The sequence below is a fragment of the Anguilla rostrata genome, chromosome 4, assembly GCF_018555375.3.
Source record: "Anguilla rostrata isolate EN2019 chromosome 4, ASM1855537v3, whole genome shotgun sequence".
NCBI classification, from domain to species: domain Eukaryota; kingdom Metazoa; phylum Chordata; class Actinopteri; order Anguilliformes; family Anguillidae; genus Anguilla; species Anguilla rostrata.
The window spans coordinates 20,290,657-20,303,649 of NC_057936.1; the positions used below are offsets into that span (position 1 = coordinate 20,290,657).

The window sequence follows — 12,993 nt, forward strand, 5'->3', positions numbered from 1 at the left end:
ATTGAAGAACGGTAACACATAGCCAAAGCAAGGTCGATGAAGTGGACACTGTTCCTGAATGGGAACAGGAGGAGAATAAAAATGAGACCAGAGGGAGGGTTGGATTATAAAATGTGTGATTGACATAAATTCAATCGAACCAAAGTCAGAATTGCAGGGCCAAATTGGTGAGAAAATACAAATGACCTACCAACGATCCAATGGAAGAGTCTGAATTCTCCTTAAGGTGTGTCTGGAATGCTCATCTGACTAATGAGATTCCGAGTTTCCGACCGCAGTGTAGTGAAGCCCCGCCCCCGGCTTCCATTTCTGTTTCTGGCTACACGGCGCTAGAGAGGAGAATCTCCGTTTTTTCTATGTATATATCTTCATGTAAATAAAATATATACTTTCCCCTTTCAAGCACCTAAGCCGAAACGAGACCAGCTCATCAGAAAAACTGGAAAAGCTACGGAAGCTGGCCTTTAATTTTACATTTTAACTTCGCTACGCTACCGAACGGCGTTTTTCCGCCGTTTTTTTCTTTCGCCCCACTCACTCTCCCCCCGTGAGAGTCGGGGCCTGTGTTTTAGCCACGAGGTACGTCGGACCAGCGGGAATCGGGAGATGGCGGAGTTCGGAAACGGACTGGCAGAGGAATCGCTGCTGGATTCAGACACTGGTCATCCGGAGCTGGAGGACCCCGGTGTGGGTGACGAAGAACCAGGACTAGAAGAGGGAGAGGCCGCTATCGAGGACCCGGTGAGTGACCAGCAGCATAACAGCAAAAAAACCTATTTCTTAACCGAATACAGATTATATGCTATTTATAATAACACCAGAAATGGGACATGAGTAGTGTCATTTAACGCAATTGCACGCGTTGCAACAGTTCTCGCCCGGGTTGGCTTATCCGCCATTGTGGCTCACGCAAATAAGTAAGATGGCCATGGCTGGTGTCATGCGTGGCGTTGGCGGCCATGTTGGCGCATCGGCGGTGCTGGTTTCTCTGCGCCAGAGTTGCCTGACTAGTGGGGGGGAAAAAGCTTCGTCGCAAAAATGTGAGACTGAGATGTAAGAGACAGGGGCGAGGGTAGGACAGGCCGCCATTAGTTGCCGCTGCAGTGTGAGTCCGTCTAACCGCAGAGGAGGAACGAGCTCACGGTAAACACGCCTCCTTTCACTCCATAAATATCGCGCATTTAATCAGCTGCACAATATATTCTTAAATAGTTGCAGATGATCAGTTAACTTGGTTCGTTATTTGCGAAAATAATACGTGGAATATTGAGTGCTAGTTAGCTCTCAATTTTCTTGCTAATTGCAATATGTAACCTTAGCTCAAAAGCTACCCTGTTAGGTGCGGTTTTTGCAGCGATGTGAAGCTAGCTATTCACCATCCAGTAAGCTAGTTCTGATAAATTGCAATCTAGCCTATAGTTTGCCGCCTATCTAGGTAAAGGTAGCTACTTTGCGGTCACCACAGGTAAAGAAAGCAATCAGTTTTATCTGCGGTTTACGTAGCTGGATTGCCATTTGGGAGGAAAAGCACAGATTCGGAATGAGAGAGCTGTCCGTACGTAGCTTGATATATATCTTGATATTGAACAACTGAACGTTTCCAGCCAGGTAACTTAACTGACAGACAGATGAGTGGATAGAATTTTGTTAGGGTGCCAGTTGACTGATGGGGAGGAAGTTTTCCTCCTCTGACTAATGTCATTTTTAAAACAGATTGTTTAATTATGTAACATTGTAGCCTTGTGGAATATGCCGTTGAAAGGCTTAACCTTGCAATGTGTGCTTGGTTACCTTATAGGAATTAGATTTGTCTACCTGGTAGATTTGCATATGAGCTGATTGTTTTTTTTTTGGGGTGGGGGTGAAGGGGTGGAGACGCTAAGGTATTCATGTGGAATTATTAAGGGGTGGTGTGCGCATGGGGGGTTGTGCGGAATTCTAGGGCAGGGCTGTCATACCCTCGCATATTGGCAGAAAGGGGGAGAGAAAGGAAATACAGTGAGGATGCGACAATTGTATGTCAGTCATGTACCGATTTTTATCGGTAGCTTGATAGCTGTTATTGCTCTCCTGTTATTTATTTCCCGAAGCGGTAAAATTTACAGTTATCCCCAGGGCATGTGGTTGACATCAAATGAACCGCTGTGAAATTCCGAAGACCTGGGCTGGATCTAAATGCTATGTACTGTGCACGAGCCTACAAAGTACCAATAGATCAGCGCTGTAGCTGCTCGCGCTGCTCTGCAATGCAGTACTGAAAGGAGAGCCGGATCAGCATATGAAGTGTGTGCTGAAATGGGCTTCCATCACGCACGCAGAAGACCTTAGGCATAGCGGCGAGCAAGGCTCTACTTTATGAACTGTTTGGCGAATAAATATATTGCGGTATAGACTGGTACCTAGCGATGATGATTTTTTTGTACGTTTCATGAAGCTTAAAACAGGTTGGCAGTTTTGTTTTCTGAAGTATGCCATACACAACAGACATGTCAGTTTCTCAGAAGGAATACATTTTGTTCATTTTTCCAGAACAGAATAAGAGCTGTGTATCATGTGTATTTTTTAGACCCGATCATTGTGTGAGATATCCAGTTATCACATAATTTCTTGTGTATATAAAGTAGAATAATTAGTCAGGGGATGTATTTGTTCGGCAGAAGTTTTTCAGATCTGCCCATCTGTCAGCAATTTGTTTTGTCTGTTAACATGAGAACTACTGGGACAAGCTGTTCTTCAAATGGGCTTGTGCATTGTTTGCTGTTCTTGAATGTTCCATTTCTGATTGACTGCTTATTGGTTTGTTCGTGCTTCTCTCTCTCTCATATCCCTCTCCCTGCAGGAGCTGGAGGCGATTAAAGCCCGGGTGCGAGAGATGGAGGAGGAAGCAGAGAAGTTGAAGGAGCTACAGAACGAGGTGGAGAAACAGATGAACTTGAGCCCTCCACCTGGTGAGAGAGGGAGGGTGGGGGAAGGATGCGGGGGTAGAAAAGTATTTGAACAAAACTGGAACACTGGGAGTAACGTGCATAGAGCATAATCATGAAGAATTGAGCCAGGTTGGCCAAGTCTGTCCCTAGAGATCTATCTGTTGGTTTTCACTGGTACCATAACTAAGCATACCTCATTCAACAGCAGGATATCTCGTTGAGGTGCTAATTAGCAGAATCAGGTGTGCCAAATTAGGATTGAAATGAAAATCATCTACAGGACGGTAAATCTCTAGGAACAGGGTTTGGCAACCCTGACATATCTGGTGAAAGGGGGCTTTGTTTGTGGGGGGAGTTCACCTCAGAAAGGGAGAGACAGGATCCAGTGACTCTCGCACTCTTCTCTTGATAAGCAAGTTGTTGATGGATTTGAGTGTTGAGTCTGTACTTACTGTGACTGTCTTTAGCAGGTCCTGTCATCATGTCCATTGAGGAGAAGATGGAGGCCGACGGGAGGTCAATTTACGTAGGAAATGTGAGTTGAGACTGATTTTTGTTAAATACCTTCAAATGAATGGACTTATTTTGTGTCGTGTAGATCATAGCAGCCTACATTTTAATCTGCATGATAATCCGGGCGAGGGAACCCCGGTCTGTTATTTCTGGCGTTTTCCGCAGCCAGGTTGTGTGTCTGCGGCGTGTGTGTGAGCGCGTTGCTGGCGTCTTTCCCTCAGGTGGATTACGGTGCGACGGCGGAGGAGCTGGAGGCTCATTTCCACGGCTGCGGCTCCGTCAACAGAGTCACCATCCTGTGTGACAAGTTCACTGGGCATCCCAAAGGGTACGCACCTGCCCCCTTGCGTTCCTGCAGCACCGCCGCCCCCCGCCACCCAAGCTCTGCAGTGCCAGAGGCTGGATCACATAGAACTCCTGCACTGCACAGATACCCGTGGTCATGGCACAATTGCCTTTGGCGTCTGTTCCTATTCTGACCCGAGTTCTGGGCCACCATTATCGTATATATGAATACTGTTCTTCACTAGCCTTTAAGTGTCAGTATTCTGATTCCATGCAGTATAGAGGCACTCCCAAGCTATTCCAAGCTCATAATGAAGCAAGTGCAATCTAGTATCTGTCAGCAATTTAGTAAGTTAATACTTGAATAATAATTAAACATTTCTGATAAGCTTACCGTTAAGAAATCCCCATTTTTCTGTTTCACTCACTTGTGAGTGTTTTTGCAACATACTGACCTAAAGGTGTTCCCTGTGTTGCTGTGCAGAGGGAAGTTAATTGGTCTTAGTACAGTTTTAGTAAGGGAGCTCTGCTTCGGCACGTTCTTACTCAAGGTGTCTGCCACTTAACGTTGTGTTTCAACATTCAACACGTGGCCCTCTTCTGAAAGTGAGACCGTGAATAATTTAGCATTCTTTCCATTGCATTTGATGTACTTGCCCAGTGTAGTCCTGCTCCACAGAGGCTGGCAGTCATAGTTCTGCACATAATGCCTAGTTCAAGTTTATATTTAGGCCTTCTTGTAATATTCACATTTGTGCTGTATAAATGCATTAAGCGGGGCTGATCATTAACCAGTACACTGTTGCATGTAAATGTGCATTGCAAATGGCTCTAAGGGGTGCCTTAAGGGGAAGTGGGATGTCTGTATCCTAATAGGTTGCCTGTAGTGCGCATTGTAAGTTTGAACTGTTCCCAGCTTATCAAATCAGTGTATTCTATTTGAAGGAGGAACAAGTGAGGTTGTCTCTAAAATTAAAGGTCTTATTGAATTTTATTCAGTTCCAGGACACATTCTTGAGTGTTCTGTTCTATACGAGTAGTCTTTTTCTGAAAGGATTCATTTTAGAAACTTGGTAATCATTGATATTTTGTCGTCATAGACAAATTTCATTTTGTCACAAAGGCTACAAGGGTGAAGGTATTGATGCAAAGCAGCTAATAATTTTGTTCCTTTTTTAGAATATTACTATCTTTTAAGTTATAGATGCGAGATGCAGACCTCTCCACTATCTTAATTGTCTTGGAATGATATAATAAAGACCAAGGGAAATAAAAGCCAGAATACTGAGGACTGGAATGCCATTTTCCCTGTCAACACACATCTACAACACATCCACACTAAATAATGACCGTAACTTGCGTTGTAATGCACACTGTGTCCAGTTTTGATGTGATGGGTTATATAAGTGTGGGCTGTTTTTAGCATGAACTTGTGTTTAAAATCCTTGTTGAAAGTGATGGAACATGAAAGTAGTGTACTGATTTTTTTTATTTATTTTTGTTTTGTTTCAGGTTTGCGTATATTGAATTTGCAGATAAGGAGTCAGTGCGGACGGCCATGGCTCTGGACGAGTCCCTGTTCAGAGGAAGGCAGATAAAGGTGATTGGGGTGCACAGAGGTACCAGCAGGCAAGGGGAGGGTGTCAAATTACCCTCCCCCCTCCCCAGGGGGAGTGCAGAACAAAGGGACTAAATGAGGAGGAGGTCATAGGTAAAAGGCTAGGGGCGTGGCTTGTTACCGGGGCGACGCATACCAAATGCCTTTCGTGGCTAGCGCTCTGCTTAAGCTTTGTCTGTCAGTGGCAGCGTGCCGTGACTAACAAGGGTTTCCCCCCCCCCCACCAGGTGGGCGCCAAGAGGACGAACAGGCCGGGCATCAGCACCACAGACCGCGGGTTCCCCCGGGCGCGCTTCCGCTCACGGGGAGGGAACTTCGCCTCGTCCCGGGCGCGGTACTACAGCGGATACACGCCGCCCAGAGGCAGAGGACGGGCCTTCAGGTGAGGCGCACGCCGAGGCCCAGGCTACCGGGCACGCCTCCGAAAGAGCCAGGGATGAAGCACAGAGGGGTAGCGCTAGGGCCAGGCGGCGAGCGGGCCGCGGAGGGCGCGAGGTGGAGGAAGACTGCGGGGAGCCAAGATGGAGAGAGCGAGAAAGAGGGGGAGAGAGAGAGAGAGAGGGAGAGCGACGAGAGACTGGCAGGTTTAATTAGTCAACAGCAGAACTAAGTGTGTCAAATTCTTTGCCTTATTTTTTTTAAACCACTAAGGGAGAGGTGGGAGAGGGGAAACTGCAGTAATTATTTCTAGAATGTAGCTGCTATGCATTGTAGTTGGCATGTAGAATGCATCGCAGATAGAGATGTGCTTAATTGACTTGTGTGCCGCTGTTTTAGAATGAGGTGCGCGACCGAGTGGCCAGGGAAAGGCATTTACTGTGTCCTTGAGAAGCAGCCCCGGGGAAGAGGGAAGCGGCTAGCGGCTAGCGCTGGATATCGGGCGCTGCAGGGGTCAGCGAGCGCAGTCAGCGAGCGCAGTCAGGAGTGCGGTGCAGCTGCAATGTTTTCAGGAGAGGCGGCCAGACTCTCAGTGCACAGCAGTGTGATCCACGCCGGTTTTACATGCATGAGTTGCGGGCTCTTTGTACGAGTTGGAGCGGAACGCGTCCTCGGTCGGCGACCGCCGGGTTTTTTCCTCCGCCCGGCGGCCGCGGTAACGAACGAGCGCACGTTTTAAGGGCGGCGGCCCGAGGCCTTGGCCGTTCCTCTGCACACGTGCGTTACGTCGTGCTCTTCCTGGGCTTGCTGGGTTTTATTGTTTACATTTGCATTTGGAATGAGAGTTCCATGGCGAACAGATCTTGGGTTTCTGTGAGGTCTTTGGAGGACTCTGCTACAAATGGGTACTGTGTGGAAGAGTGTTCCAGAAAGTTCTCCTCTTGCCTTAGTTGGCACTTTGTATGTGCTTCTTAAGAGTTCTGTTCGGTTTTGATATCATGTTGTTGGTTTAACAATGACCCACAGTTGGTGAGTTTTGAGATTATCTTGAGATTCTAGACATGAAAATGTCTTACGATGTGCATTACTTTATTACAAAGTTTGATGTCCAATACTCAGTTTTGTTATGGCTGAAATTGACTGGTGGCTGCTTCTGCAGGTAAAAATTTTGGCTGGTATTTGCTAGGGAGTGGATTTATTTTTTATTTTTTCCTTTTATTTTGCCGGTGACATTTAAAGGGTATCTGTGTTATGTATTTTCAATCTGTACAAAAGCCCGCCCCCTATGTATGCAAAACCTGAGGTGGATCAAAGTGCTGTGCAGTGGGAGTCTGGGGTGTCTCCCTGGAGAGTCTGTCCAGCAGTGTCTGTCAGTATGAGGTGAGGGGAGGAGGTACCCGTCCCGCTCTCAAACGGACAGCTGTGGCGATGTCCATATTGGAGCTGAGTGGCCATCTTTCTTTTGTACTGACTGAGAAAGATAAGTGAGCTGCAGAACGCCTTGTAGGCCCGTAGAAGACAACACCGCACCGTCCGCTGCCATCTACGGATAACTGTTGCCCGCTAATGTAAATTCCTGTGCTTTGATATATTATTGAAATATACTTAAGTCTACAGGTGTGGATTTTTATGAACCAATTCAGATTTTACTGTGGAACAACAAAAAAACATTACAAGTGGAATAGCCAGTATCTATAGATATTATTTAGGTTAATTTGATTGGCTGATCAAAGCAAACATTTTTCAGAGTTAAGCAAACAGGACAGGCAAATTCAGATGAGCTCATCCAGATCAGATGAGCAAATTGCTGATTGACTTAAACATGCAGATAGAACTTGGAGGATATACAAAGTGAAGATATGGTGCAAAGTCAATTGTGGGTACTTTATTGATCAATTTGTATTGATGTCATTGACTTTCTAATCAGTTTTTGTACAATACATTTCATATTGTGCTTCTCAGCATTATATCCATATATAATTATTTGAACGATTAGATCCGATAAACTCCTTACCTGGCAGCCTGTTCAATGCTTGGACATTGAACAGGCTGCATATTGAACAAAGTTTGGAAGCATTTTCTAAATGCGTGAGGAAGTTATGCGCTCTGAGTATTCCATTAGTAATTCTGTATATTTTTGTTGTACCATTCACATGAAATCTTTGGTTTTTTTTTAAAAGATGTAAACGTTCAAACACGCACTGAGAGGTGCTAGTTAAGTGTGCGGGCACACCAGACAAACGCACGCTCTCATTGGGCCACGTGGACAGCTTTCTCCCCCAGAAAAGAGGGTTCATTCCTGCAGCCTGATATTGAATCTCTCGCCACTCTAGCCACTGGTTTGTGTCATTTGAGTGTGACCTGTGATCGTGAGTTTGGGTGTGTGCACACGGCCATGGTGCTGACTGAAGTGTGTGTGTGTGTGTGCGTGAGTGAGAGAGACTGAGGACGCGATCTCCTTGCTCTGAAGCAGCGGTCTGCACCTGGTGGTCGCGTGTGAGGAGTGCGCTCTTGGCTTTGGTTGTACCGTGTGTGGCGAGCGTTTGCCTTGCGAGCGGGCGGCGAATGTGTTCGCGTGTGTGTGTGTGTGTGTGTGGTGCGTTTAGGCGGTCTCTAGGTTTTGCGAGGGCTCTCTGGGGCAGCGAATGTGACCAGCACGTGTGTGTGTGTGTGTGTGTGGTGCGTTTAGGCGGTCCCTAGGTTTGGCGAGGGCTCTCTGGGTTTGGTGTCTGCGTTGGGCAGAGCCCGTCGGCAGTTGGGCGCGCGCTGCGGGTTTTTTGCGGTTGCGGTTACGCGGTGCTGCGGTGAGTCCTGCCAGCACGCTGCGGGCAGCTGCGGCTGATGGAGGCATTTGTGGGGCTGGCTGGGGTGCTGGGGTGTCCTCAGGATCTCTCCCTACAGTAACCTCAGGAGCTGCCCTCACAGAACGAGAGAGAGAGAGAAAGAGGGAGAGAGAGAACTTTCACTCTCCCCATACTTCCCTATCACTATATGTGCCAAAGGCACTCGCATTTGATTGCAAATTGAATCTGATCAGATTTGATTAAACATCACAATCAAAACTTTAATCATTAATCACCTGAAATTGTCACATATCTTAATTTGTCAACTTCGTTTTCAATATTGATAACATTCAGATGGTATACAGTCTCATATACTAAAATATTTGTATACCAACAACATTATGAAATCTATTGTTACACTATATATTTATTTGGCATTTATGACCTCAATGCCCCTTTGCCCCGACACACATACCGTCCTAAATCAGTGTCCGTCTTTCTTAGTCGACCAAAAAAAACTCACCCTCTTTTTCTCTCTCTCTTTTCCAGGGGCCGAGGGCGATCGACATCGTGGTATTCCCCTTACTAATAACCCCCCAACCCCCTTACTTTCAACCCCTCTTTAAACTCCACCTCCCTCCCCCCAACAAAAAAAAAAGAAAAATGCCCCCAAAATGGAAGAACAACCAGAAGAAAAAAAAAAAAAAGACAAAAAAAAGAAAAGAAAAAAAAAAAAACTTCTGCTGGAGCGAGAAACAGACAGACAGACTGGCCGCAGTGTGCGATTGTGTGTTGCGTGCGTGTGCGGAGGTGGTGCGGTCACTCTGGTAAGGTATTGGCGGCCATGGCGGAGATTTTGGCGGATCTCTGAGAAGACGATGTAATGTCAGGCTGCAGATGTGTGTCCTCGTCTGGCTGTGAGACGTGCACTGTCCGTGCACACACACACACACACACACAGCAACGACAGGAAAAAGTATTGCTATCGTTTGTATGGAAGTTAAATAGTTTTAAGTTGTCGGTACTGGGAGTGTCTTGTATCACCCTTTTTTTCTGATGTCTGAATTTATCCCCCTGCCTCCCTTTACTCATGACTTTTGTTCATCCATCCCCCCACTCCCCCGGTCCCCTTCCTTAGCTGTGTCCAGGATCTTCTAAGCCTGGGACGGTCTGAGGAGGACTGGACCATTTGCTTGTTCTGTGGGTTACACGTTTTAGGTGGGGTCTCAGGGTTTTTGTTTTTATTTTTGGGAAAGAGCTCTGATGTACTCCCCTTAGTACTCCTAACATTCATGATTGTAGAATGCATGGCCAGAGGTCTGCTTTTTGTTTTGTTTTGTTTTGATCAGGTCACGCTCCCTTCCAACCTTTTCTCTTTTTTTTTTAAACCACCTCCACCGCTCATTTTTCTGTGCCGCTTTTCTGTTTCCTCTTTCTGTGTTCCCTCTCTCCATCTCTCTTTCTCTCGCTCCCTCCCTCTTTCTCTGTATATTAGACCACTTCTTGTCGTTTCAGGTTTCAGGACCAGTGGAGGCTGACTACCCCTCCTCCTGTGGCCGCGGCGCCCCCCACTGTCTCGGCAGCGTCCCTCTCTCTCTCCGCACCCGCTATGCACACTCACCCCATCCTGTCTGTGTGGGGCGGTGGGGGAGGGGGTCAGGGGGACCACAGACCCACCGCGGGGGGGATTTACTATAACAACAAGCGCTGAGCAACACACACATGCCCGCACGCACACACACACAGACACACAGACACACACGCGCGTGCGCACACACACACGAGGCCCGCACACAGCAAACACAGCCCCACACCGATATTTATATAGAGAGAGCGAAGATAGCAGCCGCTGTTTTAATTAAGAGAGAGAGGATGGCAGGTACAGAGAGGGGGGGTTCCAGAGCCCTGGCCCCCATCTTCTCAGAGTATAGTGCAGCCACTGCACTGCGAGGACTCACAGGGGGGGTAAAGGCATCAATTATTTAAAACCGAGGGGACAGGGCTTTTATTTAGGGGGGACGGGACGGGAGGACGTGGAGTGGGTTTGTGCTTTTGGGGCAGGGAGGGAGGGAGAGGGTTTGAAAAAAAAAAAAAAGATGTTTTGCTTTTTTAATTTTATTTTTATTTTTAACCCATGAAAAGAATCTGTACTTAGAAAAAAAATAAAATAAAAAAGACCTTGTGTAAAAATTATCTCGGCGTGTGTCTAGTGGTGTTCACCCTTTTTCTTACAAGCACCTTAGAAAACAAAGGTTGATTAGAAATGTGCCTGGTTGTGCAATCTAGTAAATTTAGAAAACTGACTGCAGAAAACTGAATGTTACTGAAAGATGGATGGGTCACTATAGCCTCTGCCACACTATACACTAAAACCCTAGGAGTGAAAGAAAAATCATGTGATTAATTAAATGAGAAAATCAAATCATATTATTGGCAAATTCAGGGTTGCACACATGAACAACGCTAATAGCATTTGAAATGCCTGATCTAACATACTTTTAAGATCCTTAAAACCATATTAATGAAATATAACTACAATATAGAACATATTGCCACTCCTATTGTAGGTAAAGTACATAACATGAAATGTGTTATGTGTACAGAATTGGGTTTTCAAATTAATTTTCAGATACTCTTAAAGGGTAAAATCATTTTAAGATGGTAGTAATGAACTGTAATCAACAGAATTCTCATGGAACAGGAAAACTGAAAAGGAAATTAAAAAACATTGTGACTGCGCACTTGGGTGCTCCTGCAAGTTAATGGAAATGAGCTAGTTGGTTGATTGGTAAGTGCACTCATTTCTCAAATGCATTTATATCTGTAAGTAATTATTTTCCTAGCACTGAGTAGAAAAGCATTGCCTGGCATGTTATTAGCACAAACTATTGCAGTAATAACTTGAGTGGTTTAAGCACACCACACTCCTACTGGGATGACTTTCCCATCACTGCAAGTACTGACTAATTCACTCATGATATAGGGATAACAGTCCTTTTAAAGTCCACAGAAATCTGTTAGTACACTATTTTTAAATATAGCCACTTTTTTTATAAAAAAGGTAGAAAAAATAAAAGAATAATCTCTCATTTGAAGTTTCATTCATTCATGTATACCGCTTTTTAATTTGACAAGATAGAGAAGAAAATTTGTTTTAAAGTCTGGTATAAAGGGTGGACAATGTATGACATGTGTGTTCCAAATAAGCCCACTTGATCATTTATCAGTCAATAAATATATTTTAAAAAATATTGCAAACCTGTTATATTCGATATACTTATGATATACTTTTATGCTATGACTTATATTTAAATATGGGTATTGATTATCTTAATTAGGTAACTAAATTCATCAACTTTGAGGAGATGGGTTCAAAGGTCAAAAGGGAGGAAATCCTCATTGAAACAGTCAAGCAGCCTTAATGGATAGCAGCAGGGCTGATGGGGAACATTAGTGTTTTAAGGATAAAAGGCAGAGTATCATATTCTGCAAATAGAACATTAAAAAAACGACGACGGGGCAAATATATATTGTGAACTAACAACACATGAAAGGTAAGAACTGAGCATGCTGAGTATACTCATTTAAATCCACTCGTGTCCCCTTTAAGCCCACCAGACAAAAATGTAAATGTATAATAATACATATGAACACACATTTATTGGCCAACAAAAGTTTAATATAGACTATATACAAAAATGTAAGCATGCATACTCTTCATGCTTTATGCCACTGAAATGAACCAGACTATGCAGCTATTGTACTAACAGAACCATGTGGTCTGTTCACTGCTAGCTAAAACTCATATTTTGATTTCAAAATAAGCAATATTTAACATTCCATCATGCCTTATTCCAAACATTCAGAATCAGGAGATATATCTGAAAAACACTAACTTCTGAGGATAGCAAAATCACCAAGCTTTCTGCAATTTCTGTGGTCAACAGGAACATCGGGCACATGTGCGTACCTAAATCAATATTGGCCAAGCCCTGACTTGCTCACACGAAAAACTGGCATGAATGTATCAAGCAGCTTCATTGGAAGAAACAGACAGCACAAAATTATGATTTTATATTTATTTTTTTAAACTCAAAAGTTGGAAGTGGGCTTATATGTTACGTGGACTTAATAGGTACTTTTGTTTGGACTTGAACTAATGCCTTTATAGAACCACTTCTGATCAAGATTTTCCATAAAGAAAAAATATTTTGAAGTACTGGGAATTAAACATGATGATAGGCTGCATTGCCATTCAGTGCAGGAACCCAAATTTAAACCCTGACCAAGTGCACTGCACCCACTTCATAGAATTGCTGAATCCACACAGGTTTGTATACACCTAAATGAGAACACTAAACCTGGTAATGCTAATGAAGCCGAAAAATGAAAAAACAGAAGTGTCAATCACCTACTTGGCATTTAAAACTCCCAATTTAAAACAAGAATGTTTGAAAATACTCTAAAACTAACACAGGCATTCACATGT

General features: G+C 44.5%; 1 protein-coding gene across 7 annotated transcripts; it reads left to right on the forward strand.

Annotated features, from left to right (window-relative positions):
- The first annotated feature begins 315 nt into the window (after nt 1-315).
- pabpn1 (poly(A) binding protein, nuclear 1) lies at nt 316-10,697 on the forward strand. Of its 7 annotated transcripts, none has more exons than XM_064331249.1 (7): nt 316-741; nt 2,840-2,948; nt 3,395-3,462; nt 3,662-3,768; nt 5,238-5,325; nt 5,571-5,725; nt 10,020-10,697. In XM_064331249.1, exons 1-7 carry the CDS (start codon nt 607-609, stop codon nt 10,213-10,215), a joined length of 858 nt encoding a protein of 285 aa, XP_064187319.1. In that variant the 5' UTR covers nt 316-606; the 3' UTR covers nt 10,216-10,697. The 7 variants fall into 7 exon arrangements, with proteins under 7 accessions (XP_064187319.1, XP_064187320.1, XP_064187321.1 ...); XM_064331250.1 differs by having other exon boundaries at nt 3,398-3,462; XM_064331251.1 differs by lacking the exon at nt 10,020-10,697 and adding an exon at nt 9,054-9,886 and having other exon boundaries at nt 318-741.
- The last annotated feature ends 2,296 nt before the right edge of the window (nt 10,698-12,993 follow it).